Here is a 23,846-nt window from a genome sequence, read left to right on the forward strand (position 1 = left end):
TCACGTCTCCAGGGGTCTGAATTTTTCACCCCCCTGAGCGATGTAGCTGGGTCGACCTAAGATTTAGGTGTAGATCAGGCCAAGCCTCAGCCTTGTTCAGCTGGAGTAAGGGGGTCCACACAGCCCTCAGTGTCGCTTTAACTGCATGGGCTGATCCTTGAATCTGCAGTCAAACCCGTGCACCTCTCTTGTGTCCATCAGGCCTCCATGGATTGGTTCTGTTGTTCCCTGTGAACCAGTTCCAGGAACAGCCCCTCCGCCCCATGTCACCCAGAACCAGCTGTTCCAAGAGGGGTTTGTTTGCGCAGCATGTTTCAGGAACACGTATTTCACAATCCAATGATATAAATAAAGCCACAGCGCAGGGCACAAGGGTCACTTCTCCTCTCTGGGCTCAGCTGCACACACCAAGTGGGTCACTGCAGGCGGGCGCAGAGGGAGGGGTCTCTGCAGTGAGAGGCCTGTCACACCCCCTGTCCCCTTGGGTCCCTGCCCCCTTGGATGCTTGCCCCATCTCCCCAGCTTCCCAGACTGTGACCATCACACCGAGCTCAGCCTGCCTCTCTCACAAGGACGATCGCCTGCCCTAACGCTTGGCCACGCTGCCCCACAAGGACTGTGCTTTGAACATGGGACTTCCCGGGTGCCTCCTGCTCCCAGCTGGGCACCCCCATGGCAGGAGCTCGGCTGCCTGCGCTGGAGCTGGGAATACAAGGATCCCCATCCTCCTGGCCTGGTTTTGGGGTGAGTGGCCTTTTTTCTTTGCTCTGGCTTTGAATAGCTCTGGGAGCACCATGTGATTCCGCAGCCCAACCCATCAGACACGGCATAGCTGTGTCCTGGGAGCCAGAACTACTGGGGTCTATTGCTGCCATGGAAGGGGAAGGGAGTCTAGTGGTTAGAGCAGGGGGGGGGTGATACCAGGATCTATCTAACTGCACGTACCAGATCCCTGCTCAGCCTGTGCTGAGCCAGCTAAACCAGCCAAGCTCCTCTTATCTGACCAGCCTCCATGCCCCGAACGTCCTAGCAGCCTTTCTCTGCACCTGGTCCCTTCTGAATCCATCTGTCTTGCACGCGGGTGACCAGAACTGCACACAGGATTCCAAATGATTGCCACAAATGACCTAACTTCTGTCCTGCTCTCACTGTGTTTGTTCAGTGTTTGACGCTTCATTTCTTAACTATTATTTATTATGCAAACACAAGAATTCATGTTACGGCAGCACTGTAGGCCGAGTCTGGTGAAGAATTCATTCATTAGAATGAACATAGCACATTGGTTCATTACATACTTATTAGCCACGATGGATCATAAAATCATAGAAGATTAGGGCTGTAAGAGAACTAAGGAGGTCAAAGCAGGACTAACACCAAATAAATCATCCCAGACAGGGCTTAGTGATGCCGGGCCTTAAAAACATCTAACGATGGAGATTCCACCACCTCCCTAGGTAACCCATTCCAGTCCTTCACCACCCACCTAGTGAAATATTTTTCCTAATATCCAATGTAGACCTCCCCCACTGCAACTTCAGACAATTGCTCCTTGTTCTATCATCTGCCACCACTGAGAAAAGCTGAGCTCCATCCTCTTTGGAACCCCCCTTCAGGTAGTTGAAGGCTGCTATCAAATCCCACCTCACTCTTCTCTTCCGCAGACTAAATTAGACCAGTTCCCTCAGCCTCTCCTCATAAGTCATGTACCTAAGCCCCCTAATCATTTCCGTTGACCTCCACTGGACTCTCTCCAATTTGTCCACATCCTTTCTGTAGTAGGGGCCCCAAAACTAGACGCAATACTCCAGATGTGGCCTCACCAGTGCCGAACAGAGGGGAATAATAACTTCCCTCCATCTGGTAATTGGCTTGCAGCCTTAAACTCAATCCCAAGGTGTTCTGGGATCACAGAAAGGCAAATTGCTAGATAACTTGGGGGAAGGAAGTCCCCTGGAGTTACTAGTGTCCCTCCCCTTTCCAAAGACATTGCACCATGCTCAGCCTGTTCCTCTGGGTAACAGTAGGGTTGATGAGAGATGGGTTGCTTCTCACCAAGATAACTTAGGGTGAAGTAGGGTCCCATTTTACAATAACCCACCCCTAATGCCATTACAATAAGCTCAGTTTAGCCTTTCTATACGAGCTGGCGACTCTCTTCATGTCTGGCCCCTTTGGAGATAGGTTCTTTTCCAAATTTGGACCAATCGTTCTGAATTGTTTTCCCATCAAGAGTTGTGCGGGACCATATCCAGCAGCTGCTATCAGTGTTAATCAGTAACTCAGAAGAGCAAGGAATGGGTCTTCCTGCTGTAGGATTTTCTTGGCTGTCTGTACATCTCTTTCAGCTTCTCCATTCACTTGGGGAAATGTGGGAGGCTCACAATAAGAGCAAAATCATATTTAGTTTGGAATGACAAATTCTGCTGCAGTGAATCGTGGTCTGTTGTCTGTCACTAGTTGCTCTGGAATACCAAAGTGAGCAAAGGTGCACTTCAGTTTCTCCATAACACTGTGACATGTCTTTCAAGTACATTATCTCTATATACCTGGAAAAATAGTCCATGATGACTAGGTAATGACAACCTCTGAATAGATGCAAGGTCTCTCTGGTAGAAATGTTTGTACATTGTACAGTTCAGCGACGTCTCTTAAGTGGATTTGTACTGGATCTCCTTTCAAAAGCCTAATATCATAAGAACATAAAACGGACATACTAGATCAGAGCAATGGTCCATCTAGCCCAGTATCTTATCTTCCAACAATGCCCGATGCCAGGTGCCCCTGACGGAATGAACAGAATAGGTAATCATCAAGTGATCCATCCCCTATCACCCATTCCCAGCTTCTGGGAAAAAGAGGCTATGGATAACATCCCTGCCCATCCTCGCTAATACTCTTTGGTGGACCTATCCTCCATGAACTTCTCTAATTCTCTTTTGAACCCTGTTATAGTTTGGTCCTTCACAATATCCCCTGGCAAAGAGTTCCACAGGTTGATTTTGTGTTATATCATCAAATCCTTCAGTGAGTTCTTCCACCTTTCTCACTAAGCCCATCGTGGCTGACAGGCTGCTGCTGAGAAGGTTGATGGTCTGTGGTTCTTTGATCACATGCACTCTGAATGCAAAGCTTTTGTCTTAGTAAGTTGTTTCTGTGGTGAACTGTCCCATGCATTTAAGAGTACCTCCAGGGCTAGTCACAGCCCTCAGGTGACTTCAGCTGTGGGAGGATGTGACAGGGTGCACTCACACCAAACCGAATGGGGAAGGGTTAATTCCTCACTGTGAGTGGAAGAGGCCACACCCCCAAGTCCCTACTAGGCATGCACCAAGTGTAGCACTTCTATAAAAGGGAGCAGCACAGCTCAGTCAGGGCAGACCGCTGGAGAGGAAGGACTCACGCCCCAGGCTCCAGCCCGGGAGTTGTCGAAGCCCCAGACTGCGGGAGCCAGAGGTGCTAAGACCCAGGTAGATGCTCAGGTACCCGAGGACACCACTCGGAGGTCGGAGCCACCGGGAGCAGCACAGTCCAGGGAGACCAGAGACCCAGAGGATGTCTAGACCAAGACTGCAGGAGACACAGTAGGAAGTATCCCATGGAAGGACTAGCCATTGTCCCTACAGCAGTCAGCGTGTATCAAGCCTACTCGCCACTACCAGTGTCCTGGGCTGTGACCGAGTGGAGCAGGGAGGGCCAAGGTCCCCCTAAAATGGCTGCCACTCACCTCTGGAAGGCAGCCAAATCCCCACTCCGGCCAGTAAGCCTTCTGCCCTGAGGATTAGGACAAACCCATTGACTCTGGACGCAAGGCCTTACCACCCCATGGACTAGGGCAAACCTTATTGACTCAGGCCACTAGACTTTTCTGTCCTGTGGCTCAGGGCAATCCTATGGGCTCAGGTCACTGGGCCTCACTACCCTACCGACAAGGGCATCCCTATTGACTTTATCCACTGGGATGCATTGTCTGGAGAGAACGGACAGCTTGAAGACTGGGGTGCACTCACCCGTGCTAGATGGGAACACCCCACCCTGTCACAGAGAGGTTGAAGGGGATTCTAAGTCCCTTCTGAGATTCCTGAAATATTAGCTGCTGAGTCAGTTTTATAGTCAAGTGTCTTGCCATGAACATTCAGTTTCACTCTCCAGACAGGCTCCATGTCCTCACAAGTGATGGATCCCAGAAACAACGGCTCTTGATTGTCTGTAATCTGAATCAGATCCATAACTGCTCTGGTGCTGCAAACAGCTGCAAAATGTCCATATTTCATGCAAATATTACCCCATGTGCCTCTGGCTGGACACGTATCATCCCTTGGGATAGGACCTTTTCCACACCTAGTGTATGTAGGCTGTCCCTCTTAGTCTGGGCATTCTCTCTCCCTGCCTGATGCCTTTTATGGTAATGACCTTTAACACTCAAATATCTGTTTATAGCTTCTAAGAGCTACACTAGAGAGTTTACAGCTGCAGAGCTGCAGCAAGGCAGCTGTGTCAAGCTCTCTAATGTAACCACTCTGAGATGACGGGAGAGCTCTCCAGTTGGCTTAACTACTTCACCCCCATGAGCGGCAGTAGATATGTCAGTGGGAGAACTTCTTCCGCCCACATAGCGCTGTCCATACCGGTGCTTAGGTGAGTGTAACTTACATCGCTTGGGGGGGCGGGGCTTTTTCACACCGCTATGCGCCGTAAGTTATACCACAGCAAGTGCTAGTGTAGACATAGCCTAAGCTAAGCCATAGCTAGTGTCAGGTTTAACAAGTTGCTCCTGCCTTTTGTTCTGTTGTTTGACTAATTCAGACTGGTTTGCTATTTGAATAGCTGTGGCGAGAGTTAAATCTCTTCAGTTGGAGCTGCTGTGAAATTTTTTTATCTGTTAGCGCACACAGGCAGGTTATTCGGTTATTTTCAACCTTTGCATTCCTGAAATCACAGTTTTTACCCAATATATGTGGAACTTTTATAAAATATTCCAAACTTTCCCCTGGTTCTTGAGTTCTCTGGTGGAAAGAAGCTTCTTCATAAGCTGCATTTCTCTGAGGTATAAAGTATGCATAGAACATAGCCAGAGCCCTTTCATAGTCACCTTTGTGACTGTCTTCAGTAAAGTCAAAGGATTTAAAGATATGCTCGGCCTCCTTCCCATAGCCTACATTAAAGACAATACCTGCATATCTCCAGTTTCCTTATGCAGCTTGGCAGCAATGTGAAATCTTGTTTCCAGTGTGTCCATGGTAAAGTTTGTGAAAGCTGAAGTTCTCTGGGGCAGTGAAGAGTGGCACGGTGATGAGATCCTGCAACCTTCCTAGCTGTGTTCCTTCTGTTTATGTTCTTAATTTATTCCACATGCCATGTCATGTTCTTCTGTACCAAACATGGACTGGTCACAGAGCTTCCTTTTACATACCACGGTCCTTTAATGCTCTGCCAGGCATGGCTGATATCAGCTTAAAACAGGGGCGGGCAAACTTTTTGGGCTGCATGGGGTTTTGGAAATTATATGGAGGGCCGGTTAGGGGAGGCTGTGCCTCCTCAAACAGCCAGATGTGGCCCAGCCCCCGCCCCCATCTCCCCCCCCCCCGGCTTCTCACCCACTGACGGCCCCCCCGGGACTCCTGCCCCATCCAACCCCCCCACCGTTCCCTGACCGCCCCCGCCGAGACCTCTGCCCTATCCATCCCCCCCGCTCCCTGTCCCCTGACCGCTCCCCGAACCTCCACCCCTGACTGACTCCCGCTGTCCCATCCAACCCCTCTTCTCTTTCCTGACTGCTCCCCCAGAACCTCTGCCTCATCCAACCACCCCTTCTCCTTGTCCACTGACTGTCCCCGGAACCCCTGCCCCTGACTGCCCCCCGCCACCCCATCCAACCCCCCCTCCTTCCTGACTGCCCCCTAGGACCTCTGCCCCCAATCAACCCCCCTGTTCCCCACCCTCTGACCACCCTGACCCCTATCCACACCCCTGCCCCCTGCCCACCAGCCTGAACTCCCTGGCCCTCTATCCACCCCCCTCCCCCCCAGCTCCCTGCCCCCTTACCGTGCTGCCTGGAGGGTCACGCCACCACGCACCACAAAGCACCGGGTCAGGCTCTCAGCTGCGCTGCCCCATGGGGCTCGCAGCCCTGCCGCCCAGAGCATTGTGCTGCCAGCGGTGCAGTGAGCTGAGGTTGCGGGGGAGGGGGAACAGCAGGGGAGGGGCAGGGGGTAGCCTCCCAGGCCAGGAGCTCAGGGCCCGGCAGGAGGGTCCCGTGGGCCCGATGTGGCCCGCAGGTCATAGTTTTCCCACCTCTGGCTTAAAATAAGGTATTTTACACACATCACCACCTATTGGGTGAGCAGTATAATACACTTTTGCATCCAATTACAGGGCTTGTGGGGTTGTCACACTCCAGGGTGGGGGGACACTAGCCCCAGTCATGCCTGAGGGGAGCAGGGTGTGTGGGACCTTCAGCGATGCAGGCAGTGTGAAAGCAGGTGTCTCGGTTTGGAAGGGCTGGTGCAGTGTCATTGGTTCTGACGTCGCTCACCATGTCTTGTATTTTGCCAGCTACTTAGGGCTCATCTGCACTGGAAAAATTACAGTGTAGATACTACCAAGGCCGACAGGAGACATTCTCCCATCAGTGTAGGCAATCCACCTCCCTGAGAGTCAGTAGCTAGTGTCACTGAAATATGATGTGCAGCTGAGACCTTTTCTCCCAGTGCATCAACAGATGGCAGGGGAGAGCTCACTCTGGCCACTGCTTACATCAGCCAGTGTTTGGAGATCCCTGAAGTGTCCAGTCATGGAGATAGAGACTTACCTCATGTCTTTGCTTTCTTTCAGCTTCTATGACAGGACTCCCAATGGCAGGTAAATACAAACATAGGCTGAGGGTGCGGGGTGTGTGTGGGGTGCATGCTGCAGGGTGCAGCTCTGGGTACAGCTATCTCATAAACCGGGGTGGGGAAGGGCAGAGTTAAGATTATTTAAACTAGTGGTTCAAATGTAGAACTGGAGAACTGGGTTCAAATCTTGCCTCTGCCAGACTCAGGCTCACTACATGCCTCTGTTTTCCCCACCAGTGAATTATTAGCAAGGCGGACTGTGTGGCAGAGTGCAGGGCATCTTGGCTGTTGGGTCCCTGTGGAAATACCCAGGCCACCCAGCATCTCGAGAACTCACTCCTGTCTAGCAAGTCCAAGTTACATTTGGGCTGTGGAAGCTCCTGGTTGAGCTGCTTCAGTTTGGGGTGACCCCAGATTTACCCTGGCAAAGGATCAGACCCCAAAAGATATTTTTGCCTTGAGTTATTGTTAGAGCCATTTCAGCTCAGCTCTGGCTGGGGCTGACGCATGGCCCCGACCCCTGCACCGGGGGAGTGGAGGTGCCGTGAGTGACGCTAGCTGGGGCCTGCGGGAGATGGGGGTGGGGTACCAGGAGCTAGCTACCGTGGTGCTGTCACCACAGGAGGGTGCTCAGTTCAGCCCAGGGCCGGCCCTGTCTGTCCGGGCGCTGTGGAATATAGAAGAGCCGAGTCAGCCCCAGTCAGCCCCAGTGGAGTCTTTGGGGAGCAGAACTACAGCCCCGCGAGGCTGCTGCTGTTGGCTCTGGTCAGGCAGGGTCATCGGGGCGTGGACGGGGAGGGAGCCCAGGCAGGGTCAAAGGACAGTTCAGTCTCCTAACCAGTTATGTCCTTTGCCCCTCGGCTGGGAGCCGCTCAGACTGAGGGCTGGCGTGGCCTGCACACACCTGTCCTGTCACGGAGGGGAATTAACCCCAGCAGCTCATTTCACATTTTGGGCATCAGAGAACTGCAATGGCTGCGACTTCTACTCACTACCAGCTTGGCCCCAGGGCCCCAGACGTAAAAGCCCAGTGCCTGTGCCCCCCACGCCAGCCACAGCCCCTGCCTGAGTTGGGGAACTGGTGCCCTCCAGAGGAAAAGTTCCAGGTCTCCTTCCCCCAGTGTACTGCGTCAGCTCATCCCCCTCGCACAGACTACTGGAGCCAGAGTCCCCTGTGGTGAAAGACCCTGTGTCCCATTCTCCATCCCACGAGTCAGCCATTCCCCCCTGCCTGGGGCTGGATCAGAGCTGGTGACCTCCCGAGAAGAACCCCGCAGTGTCCCATTCTCAGCCCTGCAGAGCCAGCCAGTCTGCCACACTGGGACTGAAAGGGAGCCAGAGTAAAGGATAGGGGAAAAGCCCCATATTCCTTTCCTCTAGCCCATCCCTGAGTGTTTATTCCCTTGGGGTATTTGCAGACTCAGGCATCCCTGAACTAACTCAGCTCCGACTGGTGAACGGCCCGAGTCGCTGCGCTGGGAGAGTCGAGGTGCTTCACAACCAGCAGTGGGGAACCGTGTGTGATGACAACTGGGATTTAACTGAGGCCAGAGTCGTGTGCAGGCAGCTGGGCTGTGGGACGGCGTTATCAGCCCCACGTGGGTCTCGGTTTGGACAGGGAACTGACCGTATCTGGCTGGATGAGGTAAACTGCACAGGGACAGAAGCCGCCCTCTCCGAATGCAGGGCTCGGCCTTGGGGAGAGAATAACTGTAACCACGTAGAAGATGCTGGTGTTGAGTGCTCAGGTAAGGCTCATCTCTTCTGTCATGATGGGTGCTGCAGGGAGTGGATTGGGAAGCTTTCAGCGCAGCCCCTGGTTCCCTGTCTGAGTTCCTGTGCCCCAGCACAGCGCTAAGGACTGTACTGAAGGGAGCAGGTTGGGAACACAGTAGGGGGCGCTCTCCTCTAGCAGTCTGGGCTGACCCCAGTCCTCCCGCTGGCTGACAAAAGGTCTGTGCTGCAGGGTATGGGGCTCTCTCCCTACAGTGAGTGATGCTTACAATTCCCCAGAGCTGAGCTAGGGGGCATGAGCTGCAGAGGGTGGTGTGTGGGGCAGAGTGAGAGGCCCTCTCCCCGCTCTGATCCCCCACCCCTCCCTGGCACAATGGGGCGCTGGGGAAGCATGGATCCCAGCTGTGGGACTTGGTGTCAAACAGAGCTTGCAGACACTCCTGGGGACTTGAAACCCAGGTCACCTTGTCAAGAGTTGGGCTAATAGCTCAACTATGCTGGACAATTTGCCCCACAGATAATTACCTCTGAACTTGTAACGTCCCCCACAGCTCTGACTGGACAAACATTTCCCCCTACTTCCTGTCATGCACAGTCACCATATTTCTGTGCCCTGACTCTCAGCTGCCCAGTGCCACCCCAGAAGTGGCAGCATGTCAGCGGTGGGGACTGAGCCCTTAACATGCAGTGGCTGTGTGAGGAGGCCAGTCACATGCATCAGTGGTAGGCAATACAGTCATCAGCATCACTTGTGATCAGATGCACAGGAATCTCCTTGAGTATTTATTGCATTTGCAGACTCGGTCATTCCAGACCCAGGTCCTCTCCAACTGGTGAACGGCCCCAATCGCTGTGCTGGGAGAGTTGAGGTGCTTCATAACCATCAGTGGGGAACCGTGTGTGATGATGGCTGGGACTTAACTGATGCTGGAGTCGTGTGCAGACAGCTAGGCTGTGGGACGGCGTTATCAGCCCCAGGCGGGGCTCACTTTGGGAGAAGTTCTGAAACTATCTGGCTGGATGACGTAAACTGCACAGGGACAGAAGCTGCCCTCACCGAATGCAGGGCTCGGCCTTGGGGAGACAATAAGTGTCACCACGGAGAAGATGCCGGTGTTGTGTGCTCAGGTAACCCTCCTCCATCACATCACTGGGACTGCTTCCTGGAACAGGCTGGGAAGCTTTCAGCACAGTCCCTGCTTCCCTGTCTGAGCCAGTGCTGACCCTAGTGTCTCAGCGAGGTGCTGGGGGGCTGTGCTGCAGGGAGAGGTGTATGTGTCCCTGTGAGAGACCTTCCGCCATCTCTGCCCGCTCCAGTCCCAGTGCCAAGCTATGGCACAGTTTGGCACTCTGTAGCCATTGGTCCCCCCAGTCAGATTCAGTGTCAGCTGGAGCCTGTAGCTGTTCACTGGGAACCCTGGATCACTTTGCCAAGCATCAGGCTCCTGACCCCAGTGTCCCGGGAAATTGGCAACTTAACTAATGTTGCCCTTGGCGTAGATGGGATTGGACATTGTCAGGGCCAGGAACACGGCGGTGTGGCCTAGTGGTCAAAGACAAGGTGGCATCGGGATCACGGTTGGAAATCACACAAAATATGAAAGCCAGAAACAGAGTCTGAAGCCTTGTCCAAGGTCAAGCCACAGTCAGAGTTGGTCTCTGGAATTAGGCTGAGGAAGCAGGAACAAGGGACAGTAATGGGAGCAAGGAGCAGGCACAGGGCCAGGCAGCAGGAGCCAGGAACAAGGGGTGGTAATGGGAGGAAGGAGCGGGAACCGAGCGAGGAGGCAGGAACCTGGTCCCTGAGGTCTGGCCAGCAGCAGCCTTAGAAACGAGTTGCTCAGACAAGGGGTAGGATGGGAACAGGAAGCTTTACACCTGGAGGTGTCCAATCAGCAGTCTGCTTCTAGTCACCTGCCTGTGGTGGGTGGGCCTCTGCCAGTGGACCATTAGCTACTATTCCCTCATTTCACCGTGATGTGACGGGTAAGGCTGTAGTTCGGCAACGTCGTGGACCTGGGTTTGAGACATGTAGTGCATGGGAGATGCCTAATTCTTTCCCATTTCCTGTATAAACAGCTGGGCCAACTTTGCCTAGCATGTGTCTCAGCTGCCCTGATTCACCCCAGAGGTGACAGCATGTCAGTGGTGGGGAGTGAGCCCTTGATGGGTATCTGTTGTGTGGACCTGTAAGTGGAAAGCACTACATTCTCCATTGTCACTAGTGATCAAATGCACAGGAACCTCCCTGAGTGTTTATTCCCTTGGGGTGTTTGCAGACTCAGGCATTTCAGAAGTGGCTCAACTCCGACTTATGAACGGCCCAAGTCGCTGCGCTGGGAGAGTCGAGGTGCTTCACAACCAGCAGTGGGGAACTGTGTGTGATGACAACTGGGATTTAACTGAGGCCAGAGTCGTGTGCAGGCAGCTGGGCTGTGGGACAGCTTTATCAGCCCCACGCGGGTCTCGGTTTGGACAGGGAACTGACCGTATCTGGCTGGATGAGGTAAACTGCACAGGGATAGAAGCTGCCCTCTCCGAATGCAGGGCTCGGCCTTGGGGAGAGCATAACTGTAACCACGTAGAAGATGCTGGTGTTGTGTGCTCAGGTAAGCCTCATCTCTTCTGTCATGGTGGGTGCTACAGGGAGTGGATTAAGAAGCTTTCAGTGTAGCCCCTGGTTCCCCATCTGAGTTCCTGTGCCCCAGCATTGTGCTATGGGCCTGTACTGAAGGGAGCAGGTTGGGAACACAGTATGGGGCGCTCTCTTCTAGCAGTCTGGGCTGACCCCAGTCCTCCCGCTGGCTGACAAAAGGTCTGTGCTGCAGGGTATGGGGCTCTCTCCTCACAGTCAGTGATGCTCACAATTCCCCGGAGTTGAGCTAGGGGGCGTGAGCTGCAGAGGGTAGTGTGTGGGGCACAGTGAGAGGCCCCCTCCCCGCTCTGATCGCTCTGATCTCCCGCCCTTCTGGCACAATGGGGCACTGGTAAGCATGGATCCCAGCTGTGGGACTTGGTGTCAAACAGAGCTTGCAGCTGCTCCTGGGGACTAGAAACCCGGGTCACTTCGTCAGCAGTTGGGTTCCTAGCACAACCATGCTGGATAATTTGCACCACAGATAATTACCCCTGAACCTGTAACATCCCCCACAGCTCTGGCTAGGCAAACATTTCCCCCTGCTTCCAGTCATGCACAGTCACCATATTTCTGTGCCCTGACTCTCAGCTGCCCTGTCCCACCCCGAAGTGGCAGCATGTCAGTGGAGGGGACTGAGCCCTTGACATGCAGTAGCTGTGTGAGGAGGCCAGTCACTCCCATCAGTGATAGGTGATACATTCATCAGCCTCACTTGTGATCAGATGTACAGGAATCTCCTAGAGTGTTTATTGCACTTGCAGACTTCGTCATTCCAGTCCCAGGTCCTCTCCAATTGGTGAACGGCCCCAATCGCTGCGCTGGGAGAGTCGAGGTGCTTCACAACCATCAGTGGGGAACCGTGTGTGATGATGGCTGGAACCTAACTGATGCTGGAGTTGTGTGCAGGCAGCTGGGCTGTGGTACGGCGTTATCAGCCCTAGGGGGGGCTCACTTTGGGAGAGGATCTGACACCATCTGGCTGGACGATATTAACTGTACAGGGACAGAAGCTACCCTCACAGAATGCAGGGCTCGGCCTTGGGGAAACAATAACTGTCACCACGGAGAAGATGCTGGCGTTGTTTGCTCAGGTAACCCTCCTCTCTCACGTATCTGGGGGTGCTGCCTGGAACAGGCTGGGAAGCTTTCAGCACAGTCCCTGCTTTCCTGTCTGAGTCAGTGCTGACCCCAGTGCCCTAGTGAGGTGCTGGGGGGCTGTGCTGCAGGGTGTGCTGTGTCCCTGTGAGACATACACCGCTCCCTGAGCCAGGCAACAGGCGTCAGGAACAAGGGATGGTAACAGGAGCAAGGAACAGTAACTGGACGAGGAAGCAGGAGTCAGGAACAAGGATCAGGAACTTGGGCTGGTCCCAGGCGTCTGGCCAGCAGCCGGCCTAGCAACGGGTTGTTCAGATAAGGGGTAAAACGGGAACAGGAATCTCTGTACCTGAAGGTGTCCAATCAACAGTCTGCTGCTAGTTACCTGACTATGATGAGTCAGCAGGTGTGGCCTCTGCTGGTGGGCCATTGGCTGCAGTGACACATTATGCTCTAGTTGGGCAATCTCATAGGCCTAAGTTTCAGACCTGCAGTAACTGAGAAAGACAAATTCTTCCCCATTTCCTGCCTAAACTACTGGGCCAGCTTTCTGTAGCCTGTCTCTCAGCTGCCCTGTTCCACCCCAGAGGTTGTAGCATGTCTGTGGTGGGGAGTGAGCCCTTGTTGGTCAGTCACTGTGTGCTGAGGCTCTTTAGACCTGTCAGTGGGAGGGATAAGATGCACAGGAATCTCTCTGACTACTCCTTCGGGGTTTTTGCAGACTCAGCCCTTCCACACCTGGCTGAGGTGCGACTGGTGAACAGCCCAAGTCGCTGCGCTGGGAGAGTTGAGGTGCTTCATAACCAGCAGTGGGGAACTGTGTGTGATGACAGCTGGAACATAACCGATGCCGGAGTTGTTTGCGGGCAGCTGGGCTGTGGCACAGCGTTATCAGCCCCAGGAGGGGGTCGATTTGGACAAGGATCTGGACCAATTTGGCTGGATGAGGTTAACTGCACAGGGACCGAAGCTGCCCTCTCCGAATGCAGGGCTCCCCCTTGGGGGAACCATAACTGTGACCACAGAGAAGATGCCGGTGTTGTGTGCTCAGGTAACCCTCCTTCGTCATGCCCATGTGAAAAGCAGTTTGGGGACTCACTGAGGTGCTCTCCCCTCACAGTGAGTCCTGACCCTAATGCACCACCTGATGCAAAAGGCTGTGCTGCAGGGAGTGGGGCTGGAGCTCAGTGGAGGCTGCTCTCCCTGCAGATTTATGTGTAACCACAAGGCCCCAGGACACATCTAAGGGCCTTTCTGCAGGGAGAAGTTTGGGGACCACAGGAGGGGGCTGCCCTCTCTCAGAGTCAGTGCTGACCCCAATGCCCCAGCATGGTGCTAGGGCACCGTGCTGCAGGCTGAGGTGTATACATCGCTGTGAGAGCCCCTTTGCTCACTCTGATCCCCCCCACCAACTACAGCACTTTGGGCACTCTGTGACCAGTGAGTTCGAGTCAGACTCACTTGGTGTCTTATTCTGATGAGATGGGAGGGAATAGCCTTGATGTACTTAGACATCTGCCATTTTTGTATGCAGTGTAGTTGCAGCCATGTCGATCCCAGGATACGAGAGAGACAAGGTGGGTGAGGAAATGTCTTTTATTGGACCAACTTCTGTTGGTGAGAGAGACAAGCTTTCCAACCACACCGAGCCCAGACCTGAAGAAGAGCTCTGTGTGAGCACCAAAGCTTGTCAGGAGAGGGGGTTGGGGTGCAGGTGGGGTGTGGGGTGCAGCAGGGAGCTCAGCGCAGGCGGTTGGGGTGCAGGATGCGGGAGGGGTTTGGAGTGCGGGCTCTGGCCCGGCGCCGCTTACCTTGAGCGGATTCAGAGTAGCAGCGGCGTGCCATCACTAAGGCAGGCTCCCTGCCTGCCCTGGGTCCGCACTGCTCCCAGGAATGGGGAACCATGGCCAATGGGAGCTTCGGGTGTGGAATCCACAGGTGAGGGCTGCGCATGGAGCCCTCTGACCCCTACCCTCACTCGGCCGTTTCTGGGAGCGGCGCGGGGTCCACGGTGCCACAGGGGTGGCAATCCCGCGGGCCGGATACAAAGCCCTGAGGGGTCGGATCCTGCCTGCGGGCCATAGTTTGCCCACTACTGCTCTAGATTCCTGTAAGGCATTTGACTTGGCACTGCACGAGAACGATGCAAAATTGACATTGTACATGATAACTCAATGATACATCTAGGAACACAGAACACAGGCCGCACTTCCAGGAGAGGGACTCTCTCCTGGGAAACAGTAACTCTGAGAGAGATTTGGGGGTGGGGGGTGGATAATCAGCTGAACAGGAGCTCCCAGTGTGACTCTGTGACCAAAATGGCTCATGCAATCCTGGGATGCACACACAGGGGAATCTCGAGTAGCTGTAGAGAGGTTATTTTACCTCTGTAGTTGGTGCTGGTGTGAACGCTGCTGGAATCTTGTGTCCAGTTCTGGTGCCCACAATTCAGGAAAGATGTTGATAAATTTAAGACGGTTCAGAGAAGAGCCATGAGAATGATCAAAGGATCATTGGATTGAGGGGAGGGATAGCTCAGTGGTTTGAGCATTGGCCTACTAAGCTTAGAGTTGTAAATTCAATCCTTAAGGGGGCTATTTAGGGAACTGGAGTAAAAATCTGACTGGGGATTGGTCCTGCTTTGAGTAAGGGGTGGGACTAGATGACCTCCTGAGGTCCCTTCCAATCCTGTTTTTTTTATGATTAGGAAACCTTCCTTGTGGTGATAGATGCAAGGAGCTCAATCTGTTTAGTTTAACAAAGAGAAGGTGAAGGGGTCACTTGATCACAGTCTGTAATTACCATCATGAGGAACAGAAATGTGATAATAAAGGGCACTTTAATCTTACAGGCAAGTGATTAATAAGATCCAGTGGCTGGAAGTTCAAGAGAGACAAATTTAGATTACGGATAAAGTGCAAATTTGTATCAATGAGGATTATGAACTGTTGGAACATCTTTCCGAGGGCTGTGGGGGATCCTCCCTCATTGGCAATTTTTAAATTGTCTGAAAGGTCTGTCCTAGGAATTACTCTGGGGCAGGTCTGTGGCCTGTGCTACCCAGGAGGTCAGACTAGCTGGTCACAGTGGGCACTTTGGGCCTTGGGAATCTATGAATCCCGCTGATCAGATTCAGTGTCAGATGGAGCCTGCAGCCATTCCCAAGGAGTAGGGACCCTGGGTCACTTTGTCAAGCACCAGGCCCCTAAACCCACTGGCCAGTTAGTGTCTTAGCTGATGAGCCATAAACCTGTAACATTTGGCACCATTGTGAATGGATGCAGAATTCTTCCCCCTGTCCTCCCTAAATGACTGGGCCAGATTTCTCTTGCCTGTTTCTCAGCTGCACCCCAGCAGTGGCTGCATATCAGTGGTGGGGACTGAGACCCTGATGGGCGGTAGCTGTGTGTGGAGGCTGTTCAGACCCGTCAGTGGGAGGTGCTACGTTCCCCAGCATCACTACTGATCAGATGCACAGGAACCTCCCTGAGTGTTTATTCTCTTGGGGTATTTGCAGACTCTGGCATCTCAGAAGTAACTCAGCTCCGACTGGTGAACGGCCCAAATCGCTGCACTGGGAGGGTCGAGGTGCTTCACAACCAGCAGTGGGGAACCGTGTGTGATGACAGCTGGGACATAATTGATGCTGGAGTTGTGTGCAGGCAGCTGGGCTGCGGGACGGCGTTATCAGCCCCAGGAGGGGGTCGATTTGGGCGAGGAACTGACCGTATCTGGCTGGACGATGTTCAGTGCAAAGGGACAGAAACTGGCCTCTCCGAATGCAGGGCTCGGCCTTGGGGAGACAATAACTGTCACCATGGAGAAGATGCTGGTGTTGTTTGCGCAGGTAACCCTCATCCATCACTGTGCATGTTGCAGGGAGCAGGGTGGGAAGCTCATTACGGGGCATTGTTCCCTCACAGCCATTACTAACCCCAGCATGGTGCTTGGGGCCTGTGCTTCAGGGAGCAATATGGCGGTTCCAGTAGGGGGCGCTCTCCTCTCACACGCTGCGATGACCCTAATTCCCCTGTGCAGATCTATAGGCCTGTGCTGCAGGAAGCGGCATGGGGCCTCAGTAGGGGACGCTCTCCCAGGGCTGGCTCTAGGTTTATTGCCACCCCGAGCAAAAAATGTTTTGGCTGCCCCCCACCCCAGCCCTGGGCTCTCCGCCCCCACCCTCACCCCCTGCCACCCCAACCCTGGGCTCTCCCCCGCACACCACGGGCACCCATCCACGTGTCTCCCTGCAGCGCCCAGCCCCTGTCCCACTGGGCATTCACAGCACTCACAGATCCACTGCTCCCAAAGGAACAGGGCCCCCATCTGACCATTTCCACCTCCCATCTCTGCCCCAATCAACGCACAGCCTGAAATCACTTCATAGTCACACCAAGGATAAGTGATTACACAGAGAGTAGAGATTTGAGGGGTACCAAGGAGAAGGGTTGGAAAGAAATGGTTCCATGGCCAATAAAATCATACCACGCTGACTAGAGCCTAGACTCATTGAACGAGATATTTTTCTGTCTGGTAGAGCAACACTCACCCCACAGTCCTTCCAGGGTTTTACTCCAGGCTTGGCTGTGATCTCCTGTTCCTGAGACAAATGCTGTCAGATGCCTCCTGGGTGAAAGGGAGCTCTTGTCCCCTCTCCTCTTTCTTTGTAGGTACAGACCATTGTCTCTTCCCAGAGGAGGTCTCTCTTCAGAGACTTGTGCTGAGGGTCCTTTGTCTTTGTAAATTCTCAGGCCCCCCACTGGGCCCAGACAGTGAATACAGCCTGTCTCCTCGGATGTGCTTTGTTCTATGTGCTGATTGGCTCAACTGAAGGGATTGCCATGGTGCAGGTGACAAGCTTCACTTCAGCACTTCTGGAGCCTCATATTCTGTATTTTACATCTCTCTTCAACTATGTCCCATACAAACATCTTGCTCCCGTTAGGTCGACCAGCGGGCTGCTGGCTCTTGGTAGAGACCTCACAAAACACCTCTGGTGAGCTATTGTGCATATATCTCATCCAGGGGATCCCTGTATAACTCTAGGTATCCCTGTGCCCTCTGCCAGTTGGCGTTTAGTTATCCCTGGGCCAGACTCCTCTGTGACGCAATGGGGACCTGGGTAACTGCAGCTTCCACTGGTTGGATTTGGTGTCAACGGAGCCTGCAGCCGCTCACTCAAACAAAAAATCTAGGGCCAATTTTTCAAGTGTCCGGTTCCTAATCACTGTGTTCCGGCAGATTTCCATCTCAGGGAATTAGCCCTGAACCTGTAACTTCCCCAACAGCTGGACACAGGACACTTCCTGTCCTACACAGCCTAAATATTTCCCTGTCCTGTTTCTCAGCTGCCCTGTCCTACCCTAGAAGTGGCTGCATGTCAGTGGGGGGAGTCGTCTTCTTTTGCGTATTTCACAAGTCAATATCTATGTAACCCTTCTGCCAGGTGGAGTCAGCAGCGACCAGGGCTGGATTCAATATCTAGGATTCTAGGGGTTCCTTTTCAGCAATACTACAGAACTTGCTTGAGTTCCCAGCCAGTAACCTGAGACTATTACACACCACCCCCTGGGTGCTTCTACGAGGCAAAGCTTCCCCTCTCGCAAGCACAGAGTTTCAGTGCAGAAAAGAAACTTTTTAATAAAAGGAGGGAAGTAACCCACCATTAACTTGGGAAAACACCGGAAATAGGTAAAACCATGAGCAAAACACCTATCCCAGAGTACACTGGGCAGTGTCTTGCCTCAGGTTCTAGAGTCCAGCAACCTAAAGTTCCTTTAAGGTTCCCTTTCCTTCTCCCTCTACTGCATCCCACTCACATTGGTTGTCCTTGGTTAGTGAAGACCCAGAGTTCAGAGGTGCACCTGTGTGACTTCACCTCCCACCATAGAGGCAGGGAGGAGAGTGCCTGGCTTGCTCTGCTGTCTGGGTGCTTGCTCTGGTGGCAGCTGCTCTGCCAGCCACTCACCATAAGAACATAAGAATGACCGTACCGGGTCAGACCAAAGGTCCATCTAGCCCAGTATCCTGTCTACCGACAGTGGCCAATGCCAGGTGCCCCAGAAGGAGTGGACCAACAGGCAATGATCAGGTAATCTCTCTCCTGCCATCCATCTCCATCCTCTGACAAACAGAGACTAGGGACACCATTCCTTACCCATCCTGGCTAATAGTCATTAATGGACTTCACCACCATGAATTTATCCAGTTCTCTTTTAAACGCTGTTATAGTCCTAGCCTTCACAACCTTCTCAGGTAAGGAGGTCCACAAGTAGACTGTGCGCTGCGTGAAGAAGAACTTCCTTGTATTTGTTTTAAACCTGCTGCCTATTAATTTCATTTGGTGACCCCTAGTTCTTGTATTATGGGAATAAGTAAATAACTTTTCCTTATCCACTTTCTCCACATCACTCATGATTTTATAGACCTCTATCATATCCCCCCTTAGTCTCCTCTTTTCCAAGCTGAAGAGACCTAGTCTCTTTAATGTCTCCTCACATGGGACCCGTTCCAAACCCCTAATCATTTTAGTTGACCTTTTCTGAAGCTTTTCTAGTGCCAGTATATCTTTTTTGAGATGAGAAGACCACATCTGTACGCAGTATTCGAGATGTGGGCGTACCATCAATTTATATAAGGGCAATAATATATTCTCAGTCTTATTCTCTATCCCCTTTTTAATGATTCCTAACATCCTGTTTGCTTTTTTGACCGCCTCTGCACACTGCGCGGACATCTTCAGAGAACTATCCACAATGACTCCAAGATCTTTTTCCTGACTTGTAGCTAAATTAGCCCCCATCATATTGTATGTATAGTTGGGGTTATTTTTTCCAATGTGCATTACTTTACATTTATCCACATTAAATTTCATTTGCCATTTTGTTGCCAAATCACTTAGTTTTGTGACATCTTTTTGAAGTTCATCACAATCTGCTTTGGTCTTAACTATCTTGAGCAGTTTACTGCAAACTTTGCCACCTCATCTGCAAACTTTTCCACCTCACTGTTTACCCCTTTTTCTAGATCATTTATAAATAAGTTGAATAGGATTGGTCCAAGGACTGACCCTTGGGGAACACCACTAATTACCCCTCTCCATTCTGAGAATTTACCATTAATTCCTACCCTTTGTTCCCGGTCTCTTAACCAGTTCTCAATTCATGAAAGGACCTTCCCTTTTATCCCATGACAACTTACTTTACTTAAGAGCTTTTGGTGAGGGACCTTGTCAAAGGCTTTCTGGCAATCTAAGTACATGTTGACCCCTTCAAAGAACTCTAATAGATTAGTAAGACATGATTTCCTTTTACAGAAACCATGTTGACTATTGCTCAACAGGTTATGTTTTTCTATGTGTCTGACAATTTTATTTTTAACTATTGTTTCGACTAATTTGCCCGGTACCGATGTTAGACTTACCAGTCTGTAATTGCCGGGATCACCTCTAGAGCCCTTTTTAAATATTGGCGTTACATTAGCTAACTTCCAGTCATTGGGTACAGAAGCCAATTTAAAGGACAGGTTACAAACCTTAGTTAATAGTTCCACAACTTCATATTTGAGTTCTTTGAGAACTCTTGGGTGAATGCCATCTGGTCCCGGTGACTTGTTAATGTTAAGTTTATCAATTAATTCCAAAACCTCCTCTAGTGACACTTCAATCTGTGACAGTTCCTCAGATTCGTCACCTACAAAAGCCGGCTCAGGTTTGGGAATCTCCCTAACATCCTCAGCCGTGAAAACTGAAACAAAGAATCCATTTAGTTTCTCCGCAATGACTTTATCGTCTTTAAGCGTTCCTTTTGTATCTCGATCATCGAGGGGCCCCACTGGTTATTTAGCAGGCTTCCTGCTTCTGATATACTTAAAAAACATTTTGTTATTACCTTTGAAGTTTTTGGCTAGCCATTCTTCAAACTCCTCTTTGGATTTTCTTATTACATTCTTGCACTTAATTTGGCAGTGTTTCTGCTCCTTTCTATTTGCCTCACTAGGATTTGGCTTCCACTTTTTAAAGGAAGTCTTTTTATCTCTCACTGCTTCTTTTACATGGTTGTTAAGCCACGGTGCCTCTTTTTTAGTTCTTTTACTGTGTTTCTTAATTTGGGGTATACATTGAAGTTGGGCCTCTATTATGGTGTTCTTAAAAAGCGCCCATGCAGCTTGCAGGGATTTCACTTTAGTCACTGTACTTTTTAACTTCTGTTTAACTAACCCCCTCATTTTTGCATAGTTCCCCCTTTTAAAATTAAATGCCACAGTGTTGGGCTGTTGAGATGTTCTTCCCACCACAGGGATGTTGAATGCTATTGTATTATAGTCACTATTTCCAAGCAGTCCTGTTATAGCTACCTCTTGGACCAGCTCCTGCGCTCCACACAGGACTAAATCTAGAGTTGCCTCTCCCCTTGTGGGTTCCCATACCAGCTGCTCCATGAAGCAGTCATTTAAAGTATCAAGAAATTTTATCTCTGCATTTGGTCCTGAAGTGAAATGTTCCCAGTCAATATGGGGATAATTGAAATCCCCCACTATTATTGGGTTCTTAATTTTGATAGCCTCTCTAATTTCCTTTAGCATTTCACCACTCTGCTCACCCTCACCTTCTGCTGCCCCCGGCCGCTCTACTGTGACCTCTGCAGGTCGCTCTCTTGAGGCTCCACCCAGCTCTCAGTGACTGTCAGCTCTTAGTGGGGAACCCTCAGTGCTGAAGCAGCTGGGCAAAAACACTTTCTCACAGCAGGTCATTTCAGCTCTAGTGATCACTGAAACCAAAAAGACTCCTAATGGAGCCTTAATTAACTCTATCTTTGGGGGGAGGGGCAGATTGAACCATGCCTAGACCCCTTACACAGCGCCCTCAGCAGGAACACCCATCTCCACCCCCTCTCACTCTTGATAGGGGTCTGGTGTCTGAGCCCCCTGGTTAGTGAGTTCAGTTCAGTTGTGGGTGACCCCCTCAGTCAGGGCAGGCTAAGCACAGTTCTGCTGCCCTTTACTCAGACAATCAGGATAACATTTCATTGCCCCTGTATTCAGTACTCCAGTGATTTGTAACCCAACACCAGCCAACACAGCTCTGTCTGCTGGATACCTAGGTAGACTGGGTGTGTTCATGTAAATACTGTCTGGTCCTGAAGCCTTTTCCCCTTCCCAGCTCATCACTAGGTGTTAGGGGAGAGCTCATTCCAACCTTGCTCACCTCTAGTTCAGGGATGGGCAACCTTTGGGACACGGCCCATGGCGGGCCGGGCCGGTTTGTTTACCTGCAGTGTCCGCAGGTTCGACTGATAGCAGCTCCTACTGACCATGGTTCGCTGCTCCAGGCCAATGGGGGCTGTGGGAAGCGGCGGCCAGCACATCCCTCAGCCTGTGCCGCTTCCTGCAGCCCCCATTGGCCTGGAAAGGCGAACCGCGGTCAGTGGGAGCTGCGGTCGGCCGAACCTGGGGATGCTGCAGGTAAACAAATCGACCTGGCCTGCCAGCGGATTTCCCTGACAGACCACGTGCCAATGGTTGCCGATCCCTGCTCTAGCTTGTTCAGCCATCTGACTGTGCATCCTCAAGGTCCAGTCTTCTAACGGGGCTCCCCTCCACCACGTGTGTGACCGTCTGTATTGCTGCCCTACCTCTTGTTTCATTAACCTTGCTCTCTCTCATCCTTCCACTTTATTCCCTGGTCATTCCTTACCATTCTTTTTACATCTTCAGCCACTATTTAAAAAAGTTGCCTATCATTTACCAGAACATTTTACCTTTCCCCTGCTCTGTGCAAACCTTAATTTTAAAACAACACCCACATGAAATGGTGGGTAGGTATTATCCATGCTTAATAGAAGAAGGTCCCAAACACAGATGATTGCCCCAGGTCACTTTGTGAGCCCATGGAACAGCCTGGGCTAGAACCCAGGCACTTCTAGTTGTTGTATTGTTACTTCTAATTTCAATTCTAATAGCAATTTGAAAATGTAACGGCTGCTTGAGAAGATCAAGCTAAGCCAAATCTCTGCATCGCAGCAGTCCCTCTGGCCAGTCCAGTCAGGGGCCCGTTAAGCCTAGTCCAGGATCTGCGTCCCAGGTTGCAAATAGGGAGATACAAGTTAGGGCTTCTAGAAATCCATCAGCACGCCAGTCTCTTTATCCCAGAGTTGCTGCCCCTCTGTGGGGACACAGATGTCAGCCCAGCTCTGTCATCATTCATCTGAGACTGGTACTGGGCTGGCAGCACTAGACACGAGTGCAGCAATGGCTGCCACAAAACGATGTTGCCAAGTCAGTCGTGGCAAGTCAAGAGGAACTGCAGGGGCAGGTGTTTGCTTCAGGAGGGGGCTGATCTGCTTGTAGGGAGTGTGCGTTGCCTCTGCCCTGGTCGGAACCATTGTCAGCCTGGTGCGCAGCAGATTCCTGCCAGGCGTCCCTGTGCTCCAGGCAGTTCTAAGGGGGATCATAGAATCATAGAATATCAGGGTTGGAAGGGACCTCAGGAGGTCATCTAGTCCTACCCTCTGCTCAAAGCAGGATCAATCACCAATTAAATCATTCCAGCCAGGGCTTTGTCAAGCCTGACCTTAAAAACCTCTAAGGAAAGAGATTCCACCACCTCCCTAGGTAACGCATTCCAGTGCTTCACCACCGTCCTAGTGAAATAGTTTTTCCCAATATCCAACCTAAACCTCCCCCACTGCAACTTGAGACCATTACTCCTTGTTCTGTCATGTGCTACCTCTGAGAACAGCCTAGCTCCATCCTCTTTGGAATCCCCTTTCAGGTAGTTGAAAACAGCTAGCAAATTCTCCCTCATTCTTCTCTTCTGCAGACTAAATATGCCCAGTTCCCTCAGCCTCTCCTCATAAGTCATGTGCTCCAGGCCCCTAATCATTTTTGTTGCTCTCTGCTGGACTCTTTCCAATTTTTCCACATCCTTCTTGTAGTGTGGGGCCCAAAACTGACACAGTACTCCAGATGAGGCCTCATCAATGCCGAATAGAGGGGAATGATCATGTCCCTTGATCTGCTGGCAATGCCCCTACTTATACAGCCCAAAATGCTGTTAGCCTTCTTGGCAACAAGGGCACACTGTTAACTCATATCCAGCTTCTCATCCACTGTAACCCTAAACCCTGCAGTTTTCTGCAGAACTGCTGCCTAGCCACTTGCTCCCTAGTTTGTAGCGGTGCATGGGATTCTTCCATCCTAAGTGCAGGACTCTGCACTTGTCCTTGTTGAACCTCAACAGATTTCTTTTGGCCCAATCCTCTAATTTGTCTAGGTCCCCCTGTATCCTATCCCTCCAGCATATCTACTACTCCTCCCAGTTTAATGTAATCTGCAAACTTGCTGAAGATGCAATCCACACCATCCTCCAGATTATTAATGAAGATATTGCACAAAACCGGCCCCAAGACCGACCCTTAGGGCACTCTGCTTGATACCGGCTGCCAACTAGGCATGGAGCCATTGATCAATAACCGTTAAGCCCAATGATCTATCCAGCTTTCTATTGGCCTTATAGTCCATTCATCCAGCCCATACTTATTTAA

The 23,846-nt window shown here is 51.6% G+C and overlaps 1 protein-coding gene across 1 annotated transcript in view; it reads left to right on the plus strand.

Annotated features, from left to right (window-relative positions):
* The first annotated feature begins 394 nt into the window (after nucleotides 1-394).
* Nucleotides 395-23,846, plus strand: part of LOC128826658 (deleted in malignant brain tumors 1 protein-like) — a 59,225-nt gene continuing 35,773 nt past the window's right edge. Inside the window, exons 1-8 of the mRNA XM_054010072.1 lie at nucleotides 395-744; nucleotides 6,832-6,858; nucleotides 8,252-8,581; nucleotides 9,366-9,695; nucleotides 10,847-11,176; nucleotides 11,967-12,296; nucleotides 13,025-13,354; nucleotides 15,821-16,150. Coding sequence (XP_053866047.1) covers nucleotides 630-744; nucleotides 6,832-6,858; nucleotides 8,252-8,581; nucleotides 9,366-9,695; nucleotides 10,847-11,176; nucleotides 11,967-12,296; nucleotides 13,025-13,354; nucleotides 15,821-16,150 — 2,122 coding nt within the window. The 5' untranslated portion in view covers nucleotides 395-629. The remainder of the gene's footprint in view (nucleotides 745-6,831; nucleotides 6,859-8,251; nucleotides 8,582-9,365; nucleotides 9,696-10,846; nucleotides 11,177-11,966; nucleotides 12,297-13,024; nucleotides 13,355-15,820; nucleotides 16,151-23,846) is intronic.

Source organism: Malaclemys terrapin, chromosome 20 (assembly GCF_027887155.1).
Source record: "Malaclemys terrapin pileata isolate rMalTer1 chromosome 20, rMalTer1.hap1, whole genome shotgun sequence".
NCBI classification, from domain to species: Eukaryota; Metazoa; Chordata; order Testudines; family Emydidae; genus Malaclemys; species Malaclemys terrapin.